Source organism: Capricornis sumatraensis, chromosome 15 (assembly GCF_032405125.1).
Source record: "Capricornis sumatraensis isolate serow.1 chromosome 15, serow.2, whole genome shotgun sequence".
Taxonomy (NCBI): domain Eukaryota; kingdom Metazoa; phylum Chordata; class Mammalia; order Artiodactyla; family Bovidae; genus Capricornis; species Capricornis sumatraensis.
In genome coordinates, this window is record NC_091083.1 from 60,504,414 (window position 1) to 60,528,848 (window position 24,435).

General features: G+C 44.6%; 1 protein-coding gene across 1 annotated transcript; it reads right to left on the minus strand.

Moving 5' to 3' along the window:
• Positions 1-7: 7 nt before the first annotated feature.
• NELFCD (negative elongation factor complex member C/D) lies at positions 8-10,301 on the minus strand. The gene is made up of 15 exons (XM_068987714.1): positions 10,215-10,301; positions 7,414-7,526; positions 7,083-7,192; positions 5,663-5,772; positions 5,177-5,284; positions 4,532-4,684; positions 4,198-4,328; positions 3,403-3,568; positions 2,984-3,118; positions 2,435-2,574; positions 1,617-1,731; positions 1,193-1,288; positions 979-1,119; positions 593-722; positions 8-504 (listed from the first exon to the last, which is right to left on the minus strand). Exons 1-15 carry the CDS (start codon positions 10,299-10,301, stop codon positions 470-472), a joined length of 1,770 nt encoding a protein of 589 aa, XP_068843815.1. The 3' UTR covers positions 8-469.
• Between the last annotated feature and the right edge of the window lie 14,134 nt (positions 10,302-24,435).

A 24,435-nucleotide genomic window follows, 5' to 3' on the forward strand; every position in this document is an offset into this window, starting at 1 on the left:
ACACATAAGAACGACATGACATCAGAATCCACACCTTCCCACCACAGAAAAGCTTTTATATTTCTTGGAAAATAAAAGTAATCACAATAATATGAACCAATCAGATCTTGTGCAAAAACAAAAATCAACTTTGAAAACAGTTCATCTGAGTGTCTCGGTCTCTGAATTCTACCACCCCAGGGCTGACGGCTGGCTACATCCTAAGGGGTCTTGGGAGCCCAGTCCACTACCAGGGGAAGTGACGCTAGATGGGATCCAGGGGGCAGTCCTGGACTTACACGGAGAGGGCCCATTCCCAAGCTTTCCCCTTATACTGCTAACATTTTCCTTTACACAGAAGTCCTTCACCTCCTCCCATCAGAGCCCATTTCCAAGGCGCTGACGGGGCCTCTTCAACAACGGCTTCTGCAAAGGGTTATTCCACAGAGGTCTCCCGGAGGGCCCGGCTCCACTCTGGGGATGCTCTGAATCAGTTCACCAGGATGAAGTTAGACTTGCAGTGAGCTGTAACAACAGAAGGGACCTGGGTTAGAAACAAGAGGGAAACGATGACATCAAAACTGCAGCCCAGAGATGCTCACGCCAGCCTTACCTATGAACTCTGTCACGGGGTCATGTTCACCTTCGGTTTTAATGGTGCCAGCAATGCTATCGTTCTCCAGGATGGGGAGGAAAAGCTGCACAAAGTCAGAGGTGTAGGGGGGCGCAATGACATCCAGCACCTGTAAGGAGCACACCCTGTGAGCTGGTCAGATGGCAGCAGTGTGGAGGGACCCTCACCCCTGTCCCCACTCCCACCCTCTTCTTCTGGAGACCATCCCAAACTCCAACATGAAGATGGTCAGGGGTCATAAAGGTATAACAGCTCCTGCAGATAGGAGGTGCCTGATAGACCAGTATCCAAATCACTGTCGTCACCATGACTACTGGGTGCAAGGTGACAACATCAAGCCCAGAGAGCGCTGCCAGGACACTGACCTCGGTCACAAAGTGGCGAATGAGGGAAATGTCAGTGTCCAGCTTCTCCAGACACTTGCGGATGTAACTGACCACGGGAAGCACATAGCCCCGGCTCAGCAGGTGCACCATCCTGTCCAGGAGTGTCTTCTTCAACTCAAGCTGCGGGTGTGGGGTGACAAGTTTGAGAAGGGCCATCTCCCTGCTGCCCAGCTCACCCCAGGCCACCACTCACCTGCTCCATCACGTCCAGCTGCGAGTGCTCTGTCTCGAAGAGCTTCACCAGCAGCTGCAGGACCTGGGGATGCAGGAGCTGATGGCAGGTGCTAATCTACAGAGAGGCCAGAGGGAGCCACCCTGAGCCACATGGCCGCGGCTCTGGGCTCCCCATAGGCCTCAGGGGAGCGCCTCCAAACACGGCTCGTGGCGGAAGACAGTGGTTCCCGGGGCCAGTCAACTTCTGTCCCATTCCTCATCCTCTCAAGAACACTTGATAGAAACTGCAAAGTCTACAGAGTCAACGAAACTAGTTTCTTAAAAGGAAACTCCTCATTTGGAGTAGAAATAACTAGCTTTGAAAAGACTGTCTTCTGAAGGCACGGAACAGACACGTGGGAGGTGAGGACGCAGAGCTGTTCCGAGCACCTCGCAGCCCCTACCTCATCCAGCAGTGCCAGGTGCACCGGGGTGTGGTCGGTCTGCAGCTGGAAGTACCTCGGCTCCGACACAGTCCAGTCCACCCACTTCAGCACCCCCATGGCCACCACTGGAAACCTACCGGGAAACAAGGCAGAATGCAAACACCAAAACCAAACACCTCAGTCCAGCCTATCACTTCACTCTTCGACATGCTCTGCCAGGGAGACGCCATAAGTGCAAAGAGTCTGATGCGAGCGGCACCCTCTCAGACTCAGGTGCCAGAACCCGAAACCCATGCTCTACTGACTTTAGACTAACTTCGCTGGTTTAGAAGAAAGCCATTATTGCAGCACTCTGAGAGCTTTGTGGACTGGGATGAAGCAAGCTCTCAGTCTCTAGTACAAATTAACAGACGAAAATTCACATGCCTAAAAGGAGAGCTGTGTGTAAGCTTTCCTAGTGAGTGCTCATAGAACTGGCATAACACACATCTGTCCAGGCAAAACTCTGTTGGTCTAACTTTTACTTTCCTATTTATTAATTTTTTTTTTTAATTAACTTTTACTTTCAATAGACCCTCTTCTTCAAATCAATTTTTGTAATTCTGGTTGGTCTTCCTTCTTCTTAGTCTAATTTGTGAACAGATTTCTGGCAGGTAAATATCTGAAAATTACTCATGCTGCTAAAACAAAGTTCTCTCTATATATTTACAGAAAAGAAAACAAATTAAATGAGTTAAGTACCTCTGAATCTTTTGTGATATATTCTGAGCTGTTAATATGAAAATTCAAACCAGCTCCTCCCCAAATAATTACATCTAGAACCTTCATCTGCTCACCGGATACACTGATAGAGGGTGCTCAGCTCAGCCACGAGCTCCGACGCCCCCTTGTTCTCATTGCAACACAGGTTGTGAACAGTCTCAACAGCTTTTGACGTGGACTTCAGCTCGTCTTTATTGATGCTGACACGCTTGTTCTGAAAACACAGCAAGTTGGTAAATCCTGATGGCATCCGTGTCCTTGAAGTTGGGGTAACCCAAGACTCCACCCTTCCCTCTGCAAACCCCTGTCTCTGAAGTCAAGGGTCCCTGTCACACAGCGAACACACACTGCAGACCAGGGGCACCTGTGTCTGTCAGTGTCTTAGGGAATCAGTTTCATTTCTTTAGTCACACTTCAGATTACAGTTTGAATTAGTATCATAGATGCGATACACATTTCCTTAAGACATTGAGCACTTTGGCTGTTTTATGCAGAAACACCAGAAAAGACATTTCAGACACTAGTTGGGCCTGTGACTCTCTACAGCCAAAATTCACACATAACACCAAACAGAGGTGGTTTATGTCTCCCTAAAGCCCGTGTGCTCTCAGCATAGACACTACCTTCTTCCAGGTCTCCACCACGCTTGCTGCATAGGCCAAAATGTGGATATACTTGTGCTTGTGGTCCTGGTTGATCCTGGCCCCGGGTTTAAAGAGTGACTGCATAAACAGGTCCAGGAAGGCGGGTACCCGGATCTGAAAACACAACTCAGTGAAATGAGAGCAGGAACGAGAAGGGGGTGAGTCCACACACGCCCACGCAGGAGTGCCAGCTCAGGTCCTTCGCTGAGAGTGCTCCAGGGGGCTTGAGGACCGAGGACGTGATAAGGAAGGACCAGGTAGAGGACAGTAACATTTCAACAGGCATGTGCGCTCCCTAACTTGAAAGAACTTAGAGAAGCACCCACGTTCCAAAAGAATATACTTCCAGTTGGCATTGAGGGTGTCTCACCTTATGGTTAAAATGAAAGGCCACTCACGAGTTCAACAGGGGGCGGGTCCATGCTTGTAAACATCTTGAACAGGACTGTGATGTCGGCCGGGTTCAGGGCTCCCTTGGACAGCATGGCCCCAAGGGCCTGGCACGCCCGGGGGTAGGAGGCAGCTGTGCCCAGTGCCAGTGTGATTTGACTGGCGTCGTGGCCTCTTGATGAAACAATATCACATATCCCATCATCGATAAGGTGGCTTCCTGCCCAGCCCTCTCCTGCCTTCTCTCCCTCCCGCCTTTCACATTTATGCTTTGAATTGTTGGAGTCTCTTTGTTTTTTCATATTTCTCTCATCCACTGGTATTTTTTTACCTACTGACCCATGAAAACATTTGGAGCTAACTGGGAAAGAAGGATCCAGTGCAGCTTACGAGCTTCCTAAAAGGAACCATGCACTTTTCAGTATCTTAAGACTCCATGAGTAGAAAATAAAGCTAATTAGTAAAAATAAGCTTTTATTAGTTAATAAAGCTAATAATTCTGTTCCGTAAAAGACGGACCACAATCTAACAATCGGACTACTGAAGAATTGTTTCAAGACTACTGTCATTTGCTACTGATGAATCCCAATATATTGGGAATAAATAAACTCATAAATACAGTGAATTAAACTGTAAGCAAATCCTTTACAAAACATTCATCAAAGCAAAACTTCAGAACGCAAGCTCTCTTTCCCAGCTCTACGGATAAGAGGAAGTTATATCAAAACAGGAGGACCTAGGGTCTTCAGTTGTGGACACTGGGCAATGGTGTGGGGTGAGAGAGCAGAGACAGTGCCTCTCACCTCTCCTGGGCAAAGCGCTGAACCTCTTGTGCAATCCTGCGCACAGCCGAGCCCCCCTGCTCCTCCTGGGCCAGCACAGACATCAGGGCCTGTGCGAACAGGTACGTGTGCTCCCCGTGGCACACCATCTTCTACAGAATGGAGAGAAGAGCGTGTTTGGGCTTTGTGACCACATCAACAGCAAAGGCAGATGGCAGTCAGATGCCAAAAGTTCAGCACCTTCTGGGGAGGTGACCTCTGATCCAGACATTCTCCAGAGTAAAGAGCATTTTGCTTTTGAAAACACATGACCTCAAATGGCCCACTTCTAATCTGAGCCACATAAAGAACTTACTGCAAACTCAGGGAGATTTTTTTCAAGGTTTTCTTCTCCTCCATCCAAAATTGTAGCTAGAGAAGTACGGAGCACTCTAGAAAACACCTCCAGCTGCTGGCAGGCTGTGGACACACTGGTGATCTCCCCTTGGTATCCTGCGTCAGAAATAAGCTACAACACGGAAATAAGAAGCCAAACACACGAGCCATGCTCACAGGTCCACAGGAAGGTGGCTGACGGCGGGGTCTGGGGTGAGAAGGGACATGCACTGGTTTTGGGTCTCAAACTTTTACTCGGGTGCCCATTTCACCACTAACTAGGCTGGTGGCCCCAGCCAACTCCCCACCCCTAACCCGTGACACTTAATCCGTGAGACAGAGGAGACTGACCAGACATTCGTAAAGGCTCCTCTCAGAACACATTGGGTTCTCTAACACGTTCCTGCCAAACTCTAAAACACAGTCCACGTCAACCCCAAAACACATATTCTGTGCTTTTCTTTCTCAACATTTAACAAGACTTACTAAAGTGAAGCAATGAAGACCTTTACCAAAAAAGCACATAGGACCTTTTCAGAGGGAACAGACCACCAACCAACCAACTCAAAGTAACCCTCATTCATAAGTAGTTTTATCTTTTCTCTGACTCCAGGATCCTTCCTACCTTAACAGTGAAGTTAAGCATCAAACAGTCTGGGTGGGCTTCAGCCAGCTTGTAAAAAAGGTCTCTCCAGGTGGTGTGTGCAATCATTTGTTCAAGCCAAGCAGGGGTCTGACAACAAACAAACAGCAAGGTAAGAGGCCTGGCTCTAGCTTAAGATTACATTGTGCCAACAATCACAGAGGAGTCCCTGGGCTCCTGGCTTCCGCTGCGGTGTCCTGTGCAGGAGGAAGCAGGCCCAGGGCTGGTGAGGTCATATGGGGCCGAGTGGCAGAGCCAGGGGATGCCCTCCCCTCCCCCACCCCAATTTTTAGACGCTCCAGCCTCTTGCACCCCAAGCAGGGGCATTTAGCAGGCAATTCAAAAGCTGGGCCTCCCAGCCTGACTTCAGCCCCCAGCTCTCTCATGACTGGCACGCCAGGTGCCGGTGGGCATGTGGAGCCAGCAACGTGCGCCAGGAGCTGGGGTAGAGGGGGGGACGTTCCTCACCTCTCCTTCTTCAGTAAAGATAGAGTCTGCTTTGCGGGGGTCGAAATGTTTGATCAGTAAACTCTTCAGGTGATTTTCCACAGTTTCCTGAACCTGCACTGGCTCAACACCTGGAAGAGAATGAAAGCAACGAGATAGAAAATGGCTACTTCTCAGTTCGTGTTACTTCAGAGAAAGTAGATCAAAAGTCCATGTGCAAATTATGTATTACAAAACTGCTTCTAACCACTTAGGATTTGGAATTTCTTATTAAAATTAATATTACACATATTTAACATATTGGTAAGACCCCAAAAGGAGACCAGGGCGAAACAGACATGGATGCTTGTTTATGTGTAAAGCACGGTGACGTCTTCTGAGGCTTGCAGGGAACAAGGACAGACTGCCAAAATAGACAGGGAGGATGACAGAACAGCCCCCACAGCAGAACAGATGCCGGCCAAGAGGCACTCCTGTGTGGTCACCATGACAGGAGCAAGTCGACTTGCTTCTGGGCAGCACTTACCCCACCATGTCATCCCTACTCAAAGGATCCGATTTCCAGTAAGGCCCTACTTTGATCGTATTAGCTAAAAGCCATAATCATACCTGGTCCTCAATTACCCATCATCCACTGCTCGCTATAATAGACTTCTTAAAAATGACACATTGAACATACACCCTTTAATTCTACAACATGGCAGGAAACAGTTCAATGAGAATTACATTCGCAAGCTCTCTGTAAACCTCAATTATTGAATCAAGCAGATGAAAATGGGTAAGAAGTTCAATTCTTACTTAGAGAAGTCTTTATTTATTTAAATTTATTTATTTGTTGCACTGAGTCTTAGTTATAACACATGACATGTTTTGTTGAGGCATGTGGATCTAGTTCCTGGACCAAGAATTGAACCCAGGTCCTCTGCACTGGGAGCATGGAATCTTACCCACTGGACCACGAGGGAAGTCCGTCTTACTTATAGAAGTCTTAAAACCAGAAAAATAAACAAAAGCTTTCCAATTTATCAGCATTAAAATGATCCATATTTGCAGCAACATGGATGGACCCAGAGACTTGTCTACTGAGGGAACTAAGTCAGAGAAAGACAAGTATCATATGAAAAATAAATGATACAAATGAACTTATTTACAAAGCAGACTCACAGACTTGAGAGAATGGGAAGGGTGGGAGAAGGGACAGTTAGGGAGTTTGGGATCAACATGTACACACTGTTATATTTAAAATGGATAACCAACAAGGACCTACTGTACAGCACAGGGAACTCTGTTCAATACTATGTAACAACCTAAATGGGAAAAATTTTGAAAAAGATACATGTATAGGTATAACTGAATCTGCTGTACACCTGAAAACAACAGAACATCCAGTTGGAAAGATGGGGGCAGGGAACAGGCAGGCCCTAGGCCCCCCACAAAGCACCTGTCTGGATGAGCCACTCAGCCAGGAGGTTGACAGTCTGCGCCACAGCCGTGTAGTTCTCTGACAAGAGCTGGATAACGTTTTCTGGAGATCCTCCTGCCTGAAAATACCTAGAAAAGTGACAGACAAGCTGTGGCACTTGAATGGACGCAGAGGGCATGCGGACAGACAGCGACCGCAGAGGGAGGAGGAAGACGGGTTGTTCATGCTTTTAAAGTGGGGGCCCCTGGAAGCCTTCCACTCATGCATCATGTCCCTCTGACTTTACATGTCATCTTTGGGTCTGTTATGCAGCTTTCTCTTCCCAACGCAGCCAGACTTTCTCACGTACCTCTTCAAAGTGTTAAAGATGGAGGGCTCCATTATATAATCCCGGGTAGAAAATTTATGTAGGCACTCCTGCTGGACCTCAGCGTCGTCTTCTCCCTCTCCATAGTCATCCTCCTGTGGTTGGCAGAAACAGCCAGGTTATTTTTTCATTACCACAGACACCCTGAAATTTCACCTTAAGACCATGTAACGCTGTCCACGTCAAGCATTCCACTTTTATCATTTCATTTGACTTTTGAGTAACAAGTGACCAAGAGAACGGAATTGAGAATCATAACCAAGTGGGCCTGCAGCATGACTCCACGCTTGCGTAACGTGTATGGTGGTCACAGAAGTTACTGCATCTCATAGAGGACACCTCATCCAGCACCTGTTTCTCTTTTCCTGAACAAAGGTAAGAGCAGTGCCCTTACCAATGGGCTGCTGTGAGATCCCACGACCTGATTTCTGGAAAAGCCATGCCTAGTACCTGACATTTAGTAAGAGTTCAGCATATTTCAGCTACGATTACTGTCTTCACTATTACTCTCTCTTATGTGCCACGGAAAGCTTCACAACAAAGACTGATGAAGCGGTTCTTGAAGACACAAGCCATCCATTTGCTGTTTGGACTCTAGTCCCCGTTCTGCACAGAAGTTACCTTAGGCCAGTCACTGAATCTAAGGGCAAAGCAGGATGAGGATGTGGAGGCGATGGACTCAATGACTCCAAGGTCTGTCCAGCTTTAACACTGTCATACCAACAAGCAGATGCTCTTTGAACATTCACTCTGTACTGAGCACTGTACTTGTCACTAGGAAAATTAAGAAAATGAAAGACAACGGACAGTTTTTTTCTGCTGAAGGAGTTTACAAACTAGTAGGAGAGACCAACCTCAGTGCAACTGACCCTTACGCACTGCGGTAAGAGATGGGCCAGGGATCAGCAAACTGGCTGACTTTCTCTCCCTACTCCACAAAGTCATGGTTAGAGTGAACGTGAAATGAACATCTAGTCCACCCCTCCATCGTGGGAGCCTAGCGGGGCCAGATCAGGATTGTGCTTCAAGTTTCCAAAGAGTCGCCTCCCCTGTCTGTGGGGTCTAGGCTTGGCTCTGCTATTCAAAACAGCATAAACCCTCAATTTACAAAATGAGGGCACTGATGGGACAGCCCCCAGACATGTCCCAGGTGTATCACTATGACTGGAAGGCTTAATGTGACAAATACTAGGGCATTTTGAACGAATGCTTGAACCACCCACCACTGAACTGACTGATACCCTACGTGTCTCTCTTCTGGATCTCCTTGGTGGTCCAGCATCCGCTACAGTGGTGATGGAGACAAAGGATGTAGGTGGGATCCCCTTCCTTCATGTATTACTTTCCTGACTATGGGCAGGACCAGGTCCTCCTGTCTCACTTCATTTACAAAATGAGCAGAGTAATACCCAACTCAGTATCTTGTCTGCGGAATGAGATAATGCATGAAAGCATCTGACCAGCCCAGATTTTCGGTTAGCTAAATCTGACTCTATCCTTCCACTCTAAGCCTCCAACACCATGGAGTGAGCCAACACTCGAATCCTGGAGTGTCACTCCCTGCTCCAACTCTTGAACAAGTCATGCTTTTCAGCAGCTCTCAAAGGCCCTTTAGAACCCACTGCTTCCACCAGACAACTAAGCACACAGGCCTCCTTTCAGGTCCCGGAAAACAGTGCCCACCTTTGCACCCCTGCACCCTGCCTTCGATGTCTTCCCATGCCCCACCTGCCTCTTTCAAGGGAGAACATGCCGCTGCAGGCTTTTTTCCTTCAAAACATAACTTCGATTGTCCCCCACACACCTAACCTTGACTCCTGTTCAAAGGTAGGTTCCACCCTAGAAACTAGCACAACACTGTAAAAAAAAAACTAGACACCCCTCCCGCCGCATTAAAAGTCACTTCACTCTAGACCCAGGGATCCAATCTGCATCTCCTGCATTGCAGGCAGATTCTTTACCGTTGACCCACCATGGAAGCAACTATACTCCAATAAAGATTAAATAAACAGATAGATAAAAGGCAGGTTCCTCGCTTCCTGCCCTCTAAACCGCTTTCCAGTGCCCAAGGGAGGAGCCTGAGAAGCTGGGATTCAAACATCACTTCGGGAGGGTCTTCGGATCAGAATCAGGTCAGGGTCCCCTGGCCGAGCGAGAGCGCCCAGTTTGGGACCTGCAACCCTGACTTCAGAAGAGAAGCTTGTGACCACCCCCTCACCATCCACAGCAAACTTTTGAAGGTCAAGGATAGACAATCCTTTTGTCGTTCCTTAGGCCAAGGACTGTCTGAATCAGCCAGAACCGCCGAGTGTGGTTTTCAAACAGTAAAGCACGTGTGAGAAAGTCCAAAGTTGCACTTTTCCCCACTTCTGACGCTGAGTTGGGTTTTTTTTTTTTTCAAGTATGACTACTTTTTAAACTGTCTGAGCCCCATCCTTCACTTTGGAGCTTGTGTCCGCCCCGCCCCGGGGGCTAAGAATTCCCAGGACCCGCCTCCGAGGCCACCCCACGGTGGTCCGAGGGTCAGCTCGGGTGACGACTGGGGGGCGGCGCCCGTGCCTGTCCCTGCGGGGACCAGGTCATCGCCCCGCGCCCCCGCCCCCCAGAGGCCGCGCGGTGGGTCCCGGCGGCGGCAACAAGAGGGGCGGGCTCGAGGCAGGGGCGAAGCGCGCGGCGGGAGGGGGCGGGGCGGGCTGTGCTTGGATCACGCGGCGGGGGCAGGGGCGGCCAGCCGGCGTCGGTGACCAACATTCCTCGTCGGGGGCGCCCGGTGCCCCCCTCACCTGGCCGCCTTCCGCCTCGTCGCCCCACTCGGCCGCGTTCCCGAAGTAGTCCTCGTCCATGATGGCGCCCGGCGTGGCCCCCGCCATCCTCTCTCGCGAGCGCGCGCGAAAACACTGAGCATGCGCACAGTGGACCGGCGAGCGCACGCGCGGCCCCGAGGCCCCGCCCCCTACGGACGCGCGCCTCATCCCCAGGCGGGAAGCGCAGGGTCCCGGAGGAGAGGCGGGGCCAGGTGGAGGGGCGTGGTCGGAGCGAAGGGGCGGGGCGCAGAGGGCGGCCTATACGCTGCAGAGGGAACCGCTGGAGTTGATCCCCCAAGGCAACCTGGCTGGGCTCCAGGGATGTTGGCTCCAGATAGGTAAAAGTTTCAAACTAGACTCATACAGGGCCTCGTTTCTGGTCCCATGTCTTTCTCACCAGGACTTTTGGTCCTCTGAGCATCACTTTCCTCACGTGACCCCTGGGCTCAAGAGAAGGGCAACAATGGTTTATGATATCACTTATATGTGGAATCTAAAATAATGATACAAATGGACTTACTTACAAGGCAGAAATAGACTCACAGACATAAAAAACAAACATGGGGAAAGGGAGGGAACAAATTAGGAGTTTGGGATTAACATACAAATTCGGTTCAATTCAGTTCAGTTCAGTCGCTCAGTCATGTCCGACTCTGCAACCCCATGGACTGCAGTACATCAGGCTTCCCTGTCCATCACCAACTCCCGGAGCTTGCTCAAACTCATGTCCATCAAGTCAGTGATGCCATCCAACCATCTCATCCTCCGTCATCCCCTTCTCCTCCCGCTTTCAATCTTTCCCAGCATCAGGGTCTTTTCCAATGAGTGAAGCGGAAGCACCTTTGGAAAATGATCTGATTAGTCTGCTGCAAGTCACATGCCCACAGCAGAGTGATGGGTGTCAGGGTCTTTTCCAATGAGTCACCTCTTCACATGAGATGGCCAAAGAATTGGAGGTTCAGCTTCAACATCAGTCCTTCCAATGAACACCCAGGACTGATCTTTAGGATGGACTGGCTGGATCTCCTTGTAGTCCAAGGAACTCTCAAGAGTCTTCTCCAACACCACAGTTCAAAGGCATCACTTCTTTGGCGCTCAGCTTTCTTTATAGTCCGACTCTCACATCCATACATGACCACTGGAAAAACCATAGCCTTGACTAGATGGACCTTTGTCACCAAAGTAATGTCTCTGCTTTTTAATATACCGTCTAGGTTGGTCATAGCTTTTCTTTCAAGGAGAAAGCGTCTTTTAATTTCATGGCTGCAATCACCATCTGCAGTGATTTTGGAGCCCCCCAAAATAAAGTCTGACACTGTTTCCATTGTTTCCCCATCTATTTGCCATGAAGTGATGGGACCGGATGCCATGATCTTCATTTTCTGAATGTTGAGCTTTAAGCCAAGTTTTTCACTCTCCTCTTTCACTTTCATCAAGAGGCTCATTAGTTCTTCGCTTTCTGCCATAAGGCTGGTGTCATCTGCATATCTGAGGTTATTGATGTTTCTTCCAGTAATCTTGATTTCAGCTTGTGCTTCCTCCAGCCCAGCGTTTCTCATGATGTACTCTGCATATAAGTTAAATAAGCAGAGTGACAATATACAGCCTTGACGTACTCCTTCTCCTATTTGAAACCAGTCTGTTGTTCCATGTCCAGTTCTGTTACTTCCTGACCTGCATACAGATTTCTCAAGAGGCAGGTCAGATGGTCTGATATTGCCATCTCTTTCAGAATTTTCCACAGTTTATTGTGATCCACACAGTCAAAGGCTTTGGCATAGTCAACAAAGCAGAAATAGATGTTTTTCTGGAACTCTCTTGCTTTTTTGATGATCCAGCAGATGTTGGCAATTTGATCTCTGGTTCCTCTGCCTTTTCTAAAACCAGCTTGAACATCAGGAAGTTCACAGTTCACATATTGTTGAAGCCTGGCTTGGAGAATTTTGAGCATTACTTTACTAGCATGTGAGATGAGTGAAATTGTGTGGTAGTTTGAACATTCTTTGGCATTGCCTTTCTTAGGGATTGGAATGAAAACTGACCTTTTCCAGTCCTGTGGCCACTGCTGAGTCTTCCAAATTTGCTAGCGTATTAAGTGCAGGACTTTCACAGCATCATCTTTTAGGATTTGAAATAGCTCAACTGGAATTCCATCACCTCCACTAGCTTTGTTTGTAGTGATGCTTTCTAAGGCCCACTTGACTTCACATTGCATGATGTCTGGCTCTAGGTGAATGATCACACCATTGTGATTATCTGGGTCATGAAGACCTTTTTTGCACAGTTCTTCTGTGTATTCTTGCCACTTCTTCTTAATATCTTCTGCTTCTGTTAAGTCCATACCATTTCTGTCCTTTATTGAGCCCATCTTTGCATGAAGTGTTCCCTTGGTATCTCTAATTTTCTTGAAGAGATCTCTAGTCTTTTCCATTCTATTGTTTTCTTCTATTTCTTTGCACTGATCACTGAGGAAGGCTTTCTTATCTCTCCTTGCTATTCTTTGGAATTCTGTATTCAAATTACACATTACATATTACTATATATAAAATATATAGCTCCAATATGAAGTCCAATACTTTGGCCACCTGATGCAAAGAACTGACTCATTAGAAAAGACCCTGATGCTGGGAAAGATTGAGGCAAAAAGGAGAAGGGGGTGGCAGAGGATGAGATGTTGGATGGCATCACCAACTCGATGGACATGAGTTTGAGCAAGCTCCAGGAGTTGGTGATGGACAGGGAAGCCTGGAATGCTGCAGTCTACGAGGTCACAAAGAGTCGGACGTGACTTAGTGGCCAAACAACAACAATATATAAAATAGATAAACGACAAGGACCTACTATATAGCACAGGGTTAAGTCCTGAGGATGCGGCAGCTTTGGGAATGGCCAAGGAGCCTGCCCAGGAAGATGCTGCTGAGACCTGCAGCCTTGTGCCAGGCATGGAGCACCACAGAGGTAGGGAGTCCAGGGTTTGGCCAGGTTTTGCAGGGAACCTTCACGAATCCAGTACTGAGTTCAGATTGTGTCGTGCTGATTGGAAATGCAGTCAGAAAATAACTCATGCCCGGGTGTCTTGCAGGCATCCAGATCTGGGAGTGTGCAGTTCTTGATTCAGTGACTCGGATCCAGCTTCTGTTCACAAGATTAAAGCATATCAAGTTAACAAGTGTCCCTGCGGTTGGCTTGTTTCAGGGATTATTTTCATTTGCTTTCTGAAAATGTCACAAAGAATAGATGGCTGTTAAACTCCCACTACTTCTCCTGTTGTATTTTTTTTCAATAGTACCTGAGTTGAAAGCAGGCAAATTAATGTATGTATAACTAATTACTTCTATAGAATCAGGGATTATTTAACTTACCTCTCTCTCAACCAAAAGGCTACTTACTATTAAGCAGATTAACAAACAACCCGTAATGAAAGCATTACATTCAGTGTATAAGTAGTGATGAGTTAGAAAAATTGAGTCTGTAGGTCTTACCTCCTAAGATATTGTTGACCCGTTGTTTTTGAAAAGCCTCATCTAAAATGTTCAAATTAGCTTACATTACTGAAAATAAGGGCTCTAAAGTCTTTTAAGAGATTTTCCTATTTCAGAAAAATCCTGGTGGAGAATTTCCTTAGAAATGAGAATGTGGTTTCACTTAATCTATTAAAGAAATATTTACTGAGTGCCTACTCAGTTTCATGGACTGTGATGTAGCTATAAATTGTGGAAACAGTTTATCTAACGCTAATGGTGGAAAAGAGAAAAGAAATGTCATTTGTGACAATAGAAGAAGTGTGGAGAGGAGAGGGTCTAACCTCGTAGAGGTCAAGGGAAGCCCTTCTAGGGCAATGACGTCTAATCTGAGACTTCAGACTTGAACCTGGAGGACAAAGAGAGTAGGGCACAGTAGAGAAAATACAAGATGACAGTAAAAGAAAATGATCGAAGAGCAGAGATGAAGTGCGAAGAGAGACAGCCAGAGAAATACTGAGAGATACTGAGATCTAGGCAGGAGCCAGATGACCTAAAAACTTACAAGTGGTTTGGACTTTATCCCCGGGTCATGGGTAGCCATCAAAAGTGTTAAACACAAGAGTGGCATGATCAAAGGTAGGGTCTTCAGAAGGTTCTTCTAGCCCCATAGAGAAAGGGCTTAAAGGAAGCAAAGTAGAGGCTGGGTATCAGTTAGGATGTTGTGGATTAAATGTCCAGGTGAGGCTTGATGGTAACTGAGAGTGAGGCGGGCATGGGGATGAAGTAAGTACACTTGGGAAAGGCTTAGGAAGCTGGACAGGTAGAGAGTGAACGGTCTTATCCAGTGAGTGTATATTAAACACCCCAAGATTTAAATTTTTTATCTTCTAGCCATGCTTCAGCCCTCTCCTCTGTCTTCTTTTTTTAATGTGAGGTTTAAGTCCATTAATTTGGCCGTGTCAGTTCTTAGGTGTGGTATGCTAGATGTTCCTTGGGACACGCAGGACCTTTTGCTGTGGTCCACAGTCTCTAATGGTGGTGCCCAGGCCTAGTTGGGCCTGTGGGATCTTAGTTGTCCAACTAGGGATCAAACTCTCATCCCCTGCGTTGTGAGGCAGGTTCTTAACCACTGGACCACCAGGGAAGTCCCCTCTCTGTCTTCCCATCTTCTTCATGCCGCTGAACTACACCTGCCAATGGCAACCCTCCTTTCCCACCCAAAGCACACTTCTGCGACTTTATTTGTTTGATCTGTTGACAGTAATTGGCAGGGGCAGCTCTGACCTTGAAATGCTGTGCTTCCTCGGCTCCGGCGGCCCCTTGCTTTCCTGGTTTTCCTCCTCCTCCTCAGCTGCTCTGTCTCAGACTTCCTCCCCTGTGGTCCCTCTACTAGTTCTCTAGGCACCATGGAGCCTCAGGACCCAGGCCTGGACTCTTTCCTTCCCCACTTTCCCCAAGGGGATCTTTTCCACCCTCAATCTTTGAAGCCATCTGTGCTCTCAAATTTGTACCTGCAGCCCTTGTGTCTTCTCTCATCTCCAGACTCATGTATCTACCCACCCAACTGCCCCCTGACTTCACCATTAGGCTTCCCCATGGGTCCCTCAGCATCTCCATGAGCACCCCAAACCTGGTGCTTTTGCCTCCATCCCCTCTCGAGAAATGGGGCCATTGGCTCCAGTTACCAACCCCAAACACCTACAAGTCATCCTTAACTTCTTTCCCCTCCCCCATCCAATCCAAAGGCAAATCCTCTATCAGTCCCACTTTATTACTTTTTATTTGCTCGTTTATTTATGTTTGGCTGTGCTGGGTCTTTGTTGCTGTAAGGGCTTTCTTTGGTTTCAGCAAGCAGGGGCTACTTTTCATTGCAGTGTGTGGGCTTCTCCTTGAGGTGGGTTCTCTTGTTGCAGAGCATGGGCTCTAGACAAGTGGGCTTCAGTAGTGGTAGCACATAGGCAGGCCCAGTAGTTATGGAGCAAGGGCTTAGTTGCTCCGCGGCTCGTGGGATCTTGGCAGACCAGGGATCAAACCCGTCTCCCCTGCATTGGCAGGAGGATGCTTAACCACTGCACTGCCAGGGAAAGTCCCTCATTCCCACTTGAAAAATACACTTCACATCTCTCACTTCTGTCCACCTCCGCTGCCACCCACTGTCCAGGTTTCCACTTTCACCTAGATACTACAGGAGCCTCACTTAGTCTATTCTCCAAACATCCACAATGTTTCTTCTTTTTAACTTTGCTGAATCACTTTACCATAAAGAAAAGAATCCAAAGATTGCAAGATGTTCATTTTTTCTTATAACTTGTACCCTATGATGCAACCAAAATGAACAAATACTTACTGAACTTCTGGATGCAAGGTTACACACCACAGAGGAAGCAAGGTGACCAAGGTGACTATGACGCACGCCATCAAGAAGCTGAAAATCCACTAAGGAGAGAGATTATTTAAATATGAAGATGAAACTGACATTTTCTGTGACAGAAGTGCTGATAAAGTTCTCTTGAAATTCAAAACAGGAAGATTTTATTTATTTTTTTCTATGCTCATATTTCTTTTTTTTTATTAAAATTTTTTTTCATTTTGTATTGGAATATAGTTGATTTAAGGCTTCCATGATGACTCAGACAATAAAGAATCCACCTGCAATGCAGGAGACCTGGGTTCAATCCTTGGGTCAGGAAGATCCTCTGGAGGAGGAAATGGCAAACCTCTCCAGTATTCTTTCTTGCCTGGAGAATCCTATGAACAAAGGAGCCTGTCCATGGGGTCGCAAAGAATCAGACACAACTAAGCAACTAACACACACACACACCAAAGTTCAGGTAAGAACAGTATGAAAATCAGATATATATATATTTTCTGCCTGAGAAGACTTCTATGCCCGAAAGCAACAAGGGGAATACGGTTCATGATTAACTTCTCATCAGAAACAATGGAGACGAAAGGCACCAGAATGACATACTCGAAATGCTGAAATAAAACACATTATCAAACAAGAATTCTCTCTTTAGCAAATATAAAGCATGAAGGTAAAATGAATACATTCTCAGATAAAGACTGAGAGAATTTGTTTCTAGCAGACCTACCTTATAAGAAATACTATAGGAAGTTCTTCAAGCTGAAATTGATGCTAGACCATAACTTGAATGCACAAGAAGAATGGAAGAAAACCAGGAATGGCAAATATAAAGGGTTCTTTAAATAGATTCCATTTCTTCTCTTGCCTTTTAAAAAATATATGATTGGACAAAGCAATATTTATAACACTGTATGGCTGGGTTTACAATAGCACAAAAGAGGGAGGTTGAGACATATTGAAGCAAAGTTTCCAGATTTTGCTGAAATGAAGTTAATATTATTTTGAAGCAGATTGTGCTAAATTAAGATGCAGGTTATAATCCCTCAGAGCAATCACTAAAAAAATAACTTTTAAAAAGTAGAAAAGAATGAAGTGATAAATTAAAGTAGTTCATGAAAACACATTTAATGTAAAATAAGGCAGTAAAGGAGACGAAAAGAGACATAAGACAAATAGAAAACAAATAGCAAAATAATAGGCATAAATCCAGTCATATCAGGAATGCCATTAAATATGCAAGGACTGAAAACCTCTAAAGATAGAGACTGTCAGACTGAATGAAAAAGCAAGACTGTACCATGTGCTGTTTTTAACAGAAACACTCTGATTCAAAGACACAAATAGGTTGAAAGTAAAAGGATAGAAAAAGGATACCATGCAAACAGTAACCAAAGAAAGCTGGAGTTTCTTTATCAGTATCAGATGAAGAGACTTTAAGTCTTACAGATAAATCATAATGATAAATGAGCCAATACAAGAGTTAGCTGTAACCATTATAAATATATATGTATGTGTCAACTTCTATTGGTTAACCCAAAGTAAATGAAGGAAAGACTGACTGAATTGAAAGGAAAAATAGAAAATTCAACAACAATCACTGGAAAATTCAGTACCTCACTCTTGACAATTGGTGGACAAGTGGACCAAAAAAAAAAAAAAAAGTCAGCAAGTGTAGCATTGTAAAGTGCAGCAACATCTATGGAAAACAGTATGGCAGTTCCTCAAAGAATTAAAAATAGAATTACCATATGATCTAACCTGGTGGCTCAGAGGGTAAAGGGTCTGCCTACAATGTGGGAGACCCGGGTTTGATCCCTGGGTCGGGAAGATCCCCTGGAGAAGGAAATGACAACCCACTCCAGTAATCTTGCCTGGAAAATCCCATGGACTGAGAAGTCTGATAGGCTACAGTCCATGGGGTCACAAAGAGTCGGACACAACTGAGCAACTTCACTTTCACTTTCACCATATGATCCAGAAATTCCACTTCTGAGTATATATCACAAAGAACTGAAAGATATATTTGTACACTCATGTTTGTAGCAACATGATTCACAATAGTGAAGAATAGAAGTGGATGCAGCCCAAGTGTCCACTGATGGATGACTGAATAAGCAAAATGTGGTCTACACAACAACGGGATATTACTCAGCCTTTACAAGGAAGGAGGTCTGATCACCTGCTATAACATAGATGAAACTTGAGGACATTATGGCAGATTCTTTACCATCTGAGCTACCAGCGAAGCACTTACATGAACTAAGCCAGTCACAAAAAGACAAACAATAATTCCACTTATAGGAGATAGCTAAAGTAATTGACAAATAGATGACAAAGGTCTGTCTAGTCAAAGCTATGGTTTTTTTCAGTAGTCATGTATGGATATGAGAATTGGACCCTAAAGAAACCTGAATGCCAAAGAATTTAAGCTTTTGAACTGTGGTGTTGGAGAAGACTTCTGAGTGTCCCTTGGACTGCAAGGAGATCCAACCAGTCCATCCTAAAGGAAATCAGTCCTGAACATTCATTGGAAAGACTGATGCTGAAGCTGAGGCTCCAATACGTTGCCCACATGATGCAAAGAACTGACTCATTGGAAAAGACCCTGATGCTGGGAAAGATTGGGGGCAGGAGGAGAAGGGGATAACAGAGGATGAGATGGTTGGATGGCATCACCGACTCAAAGGGCATGAGTTTGAGCAAACTCCAGGAGTTGGTGATGGACAGGGAAGCCTGGTGTGCTGCAGTCCATGGGGTTTCAGAGTCAGACACGACTGAGTGACTGAACTGAACTGAATCAAATCCTTTCCTGTTTTAGAAAATAAAGTTGGAAAGTTTTATTAATAAACATGCAATAAATATTGGAAAACAGCCATACTTATTAATTTACATCTTGTCTATGGCTGCTTTCACAAACAACCGCAAAGTTGAATAATTGCAACAGACACTGCGTAGCCCACAAAGCTGAAAATATATACAATGGTCATTGATAGAGAATACTTGACAATCCTGATCTAAAGCATAATTCATGAATTCTCACTGATGAGGTCTTTAGAGCTGCTCTGGATGGACCTCTCTAAAGCCAGCTTGTCTACTTCTTGTCAACTTTGTGACTTCAGCAGTATTCCAATAACCCTCTTTTTCCTACTCCCTTTCTTGGCTTTGTTCAGCCAGAGTAGATTTCATATGCCACTTAAGGAGCCTTAACTAACACAGCAACTCTACAGATGTGTGTTATATAGCTTAACATCGCTGTAGGTTGAGTGGTGGCCCCCAAAACCCTAGGTCCATGTTGTAATCCCCAGAATCTGTGAATGTGACCTTATTTGCAAAAGAGGTCTTGAAGACACAACTAAGTTAAGGATCTTAACTTAATCCAGGAGATCATCCTGGATTAGCTGGATGGGCCGTAAATCCAATGACAAGTTTCCTTATCCACAGAGAAGAAGGCTGGGTGAAGACAGAAACAGAGATGGAGAGATTTGTTGGTAGACACAGCCGAGGAATACTGGAACCAGGCAAAGATGGAAGGGGCCAAAAAAAATCCCCTAGAGTCTTCAAAGGAGGCATAGGACTGCCCCTACCTTGATTTTGCACTTTTGCCCTTTAGAACTATGAGAGGACAGATTTCTCTTAAGTCCCCAGGTTGTGGTTGTTTGTTACAGAAGTCATAGGAAACTAATACAACATCCACCAGCCATTTTTTAATGTTCTGAGGATAAGATCTGCGGTGTGGAACAACTAAGCTTGTGTACCGCAACTATTGAGTCTGTAGTGTAAAGCCTGGGAGCTGCAACTACTGAGGCCTGAGTGGCCTAGAGCCCATGCTCTGCAACAAGAGAAGCCCACGCACCACAACTAAAGAGGAGCCCCTCTCGCTGCAACTAGAGAAAGCCCATGAGCAGCCAAAGATTCATTCATTCATTCATTCATTTTTAAAAAATTGAATGGGAGGTACAGAGATTTCCCATTTCTCCTGCCTTCACCTGTGTGTAGACTCCCCCAATATCAATATCCTCCATTAAAGTGGCACTTTATTAAAATTGATGATTCACCCTGACACATCCTCATCATCCAAAGGTTGACACTTGCTGACACATTATAGGTTGACACTTGCTGTTGTATACTCTATTGGTTTGAACAAATTTATAATTACATATCCACCTTTTCAGTATCATGCACGGTAGTTTCACTGCCCTAAAAGTCATTTGTGCTTTACTTACTTTTCTCTTCATCTCCCTTTAGCCCTGATAGCTTCTGACCTTTATACTGTCTCCACGGGTTTGTGCGTGCTAAGTCACTTCAGTCGTGACCAACTCTTTGTGACCCTATGGACTGTAGCCCACCAGGCTTCTCTGTCCATGGGATTCTCCAGGCAAGAATACTGGAGTGGGTTGCCATGCCCTCCTCTTAGTGTTTCCACAGTCTTATCCTTTTCCAGAATGTCATGTATTTGGAATCATACAATAGGTAGCCTTTTCAGACTGGCATCTTATACTTAGTCATATGCATTTAAATCTCCTCCATGTTTTTTCATGGCTAGATAGCTCATTTCTTTTTAGTACTGAATACATTCTGTTGTTGAAATGTACTCCAGATTATTTATCCATGTGTCTACTGAAGGACATCTTGTTTGCTTCCAAGTTTTGGCAATTATTGATAAGGCTGCTTAAACAACTGTATGCAGGTTTTTGTGTATACATAAGTTTTCAACTTCTTTGAGTAAATAATAAGTAGTTTGATTGCTGACCCTGGAAATGGCAACCCATTCCAGTATTCTTTCCTGGAAAAACCCATGGACGGAGGAGCCTGGCATATTTCAGTCCATGGGGTCGAAAAGAGTTGGACACAACTCAGTAACAATAACACTTGATTGCCGAAATGTATGGTAAGTGTATGTTTAGTTTTGTAAGAAACCACCAAACTGTCTTCCAAAGAAGCGGTATCATTTAATATCCCCCTCAGCAGTTAATGGGGCTTCCCATGTGGCTCAGTGGTAAAGAATCTGCCTGCTAATGCAGGAGATGAGGGTTCAATCTCTGGGTCGGGAAGATCCTCTGGAGAAGGAAATGGCAACCCGCTCCAGTATTCCTGCCTGGGAAATCCCACGGACAGAGGAGCTTGACGGGCTACAGTCTGTGGGGTCACAAAGAATCAGACAGGACTTAGCAACTCCGCATGCAGCAGTTAATGACAGTTTCTGTTGCTCCACATCCTCACCGATAGTTGTCATTGCCAGTGTGTGGAACTGTGCCCTTTCTAACAGGCGTGTAGTGGTACCGCCTTGTTGTCTTAGTTTACATTTCTCTAATGGCATAACGACCTGGACCATCTTTCATATGCTGATTTGCCATCTCTACATTTCCTTTAGTGGGAAGTTTGTTAAAGTCATTGTCCCAACTTATAACTGGGCTTTTTGTTTGTTTGTTTTCTTATTGTTGAGTTTTAAGAGTTTCTTCCATATTTTGGAAGTCCTTATCAGATATGTCTTTTACAAAGATTTTCTACTGGTCTGTGGCATGTCTTTTTATTCTCTTGACACCTTCTATTGCAGAGCAGAAATCTTCATTTTAATAAAGTCCAGCTTATCAATTATTTCTTTCACATCACTGAACTCAATATCATTTGGATTTTTTTTTTCTTTGCCACACCGTGCAGTATGTGGGATCTTAGTTCCCAGACAAAGGACTGAATTTGTATACCCTGCATTGAGAGCATGAAATCCTAACCACTGGACGCACGAGGAAATCTCTGGACTTTCTCTTATGTTATCTTCTAGGAATTTTATAGTTTTGTGTTTTACATCAAACTCTATGACCCATTTTGGGTTAATTTTTGTGAAGGGTATAAAGGCTGTGTCTAGATTGTTGTTGGGTTTTTTTTTTGCATGTACCAACCACTTGTTACAAGCATTCTCTTTTCTCCATTATATTGCTCTTCGTCCTTTGTTAAAAATCAAGTGACACATTTATGTGGGTATATTTCTGCTCTGTCTATTCATTTCCATCACCTTGCTTGTCTATTCTTTTGCCAATATCACACTGCATGATTGTCATAGCGTTATTGTAAGTCTTAAAGTTGGCTAATGTCAGTCTTCTGACTTATTTATCTCCCTCAATATTGAGCTGCCTCTTCTGGGTCTTTTCTTTCTTTACATGAACTCTGGAGTCAGTTTGTCAATATCTACAAATTGAATTATTGGGATTTTGGTCAAAATCGCACTGAATCTTTCAAACAAGTTGGAGAGAATTGATATCTTGACCTTATTCAATCTTCCAATCCATAAACATGGAATATCTCTCCATATTTAATTCTTTGATTTGGATCATCATAGTCGTTAGTTTTCCTTATATAGACCTTGTACATATTTTTTTTTTTGGTTTGTTTTATACCAAAGCTCATCTCCTTTTTTGGTCTTACTGCAAATGGTATTGTGTTTTTAATTTCGAAATCCACTCATTCATTGCTGGTATATAGGAATGCAATTGCTTTTTGAACATTGAATTCTGCAATATTGCTATAATCACTTTTATTAATAGTTTCGGGAGTTTTGTCGATTCTTTTATAGACAATCATGCCATCTGCAAATAGTGACAGTTTTATTTTTTCCTTCACAATCTGTATACCTTTATATTTTATATTTGTGTGTGATAACCTTAGCTAGGAGTTGCGGATGTTGAAAATCAGAGGAGTTATCTTTGCCTAGAATCTGATCTTAGTGCTGTGCTGTGCTCAATTTCTCAGTCATGTCCAACTCTTTGTGACTGGACTACAGCCCACCAGGCTCCTCTGTCCATGGAGTTTTCCAGGCAAGAATACTGGAGTAGGTTGTCATTTCCTACTCCTGGGGATCTTCCCCACAGAGATCAAACCCACATCTCTTGTGTCTCCTGCATTTGCTGGCAGATTCTTTCTTTACCACTGTGCCACCTGGTTAGCCCTGATCTTAGCGAGAAAGTTTCAAATTTCTCACCGTTAAGTATGATATTAGCTGTAGAGGGTTTTGGTGTTTTTTTTTGGTAGATATTCTTTGCCAAATTGAGTAAGCTCAGTTTCTATTCTTAATTTATTGAAAGTTTTTATCATGAATTGGTTTTGGATTTTATCACCTGCTCTCTCTGCGTCTGTTGATATAGTCACATGATTTTTCTTTTTTAGCTTGTTGATGATGTTGTTTTTTCAGTCCGACCCTTTTTGACCCCCATGGGCTGCAGCACACTAGGCTTCCCTGTCCTTCACCACTGATACAATTGAGTACATTCATTTTTGAATGTTGAACCAAAATTTTCAGACTTGGCATAATCTCACATGGTCATGATTCAGAATTCTTTTTATACATTGTTAGGTTTGATGTCTTCATGTTCTGTTGGTGATTTTGCATCTATATTTATGGGAGATATAGATCTGTAGTTCTCTTTTTATTCTTTTGGCCATGTGGCATGTGGGGTCTTTGTTCCTGAACAGGGATGGAACTCATGTTCCCTGAAGTGGAAGCATAGAGTCTTAATCATTGGGCCACCAGGGAAGTCCCTAGATGATTGATTTTAGATCTTTCTTCTCTTCAAATATATCTAGTCAATGCTGTAAGTTTTTCTCTAAGCTCTGCATTCATTTCATCCCACAAATTTTGAAAAGTTGTATTTCATTTAGGCCAAAATTAAAATTTTTTCTTTTAAGATTTTTTTCTTAGGTCCTAGTGTTATTTACCATCTGAACTACCAGGGTTGGGAAGATCACCTGGAGGAGGCAATGGCAATCCATTCTAGTATTCTTGCCTGGGAAATCCCAGGGACAGAGGAGCCTGGTGGGCTATGGTCCATAGGATGCCAAATAGTTGAACATGACTGAAGCGACTTAGCACTAGCACTAACGTTCTCTTTATCTGTGGTAACCTTCCTTACTCTGAAGTCTGCCTTGTCTGAAATTAATATAGCTGCCCTCATTTTGTAAATTAGCATTAGCAGGCTATAGCTTTCTCTATCGATCTACTTTTTAAAAAATATTTACTTGGCCATGTTAGATCTTAGAGCATGCAGGATCTAGTTCCCTGATTAGGGATCAAACCCAGGCCCCCTGCATTAGGAACATGGAGTCTTAACCACTGAACCATCAGAGAAGTCCCTCTAACTACTTACTTTTAATCTATATGTCTTTATGTTTAAAATGGGTTTCTTGCAGACAACATAAAGATAAGTAATGTTTTTAATCCACTGTGACTAGTTCTTTTAATTGGCATATTTAGACCATTGCTATTTAATGTGACTATTGATATTGTTGGATTAATTAAGGTCAATTGGGTTAATCATTTGGATTCATTAGATCAATAAAAAATATGAAAAATAAAAGTTTGGATTTTTCACCTTTACTT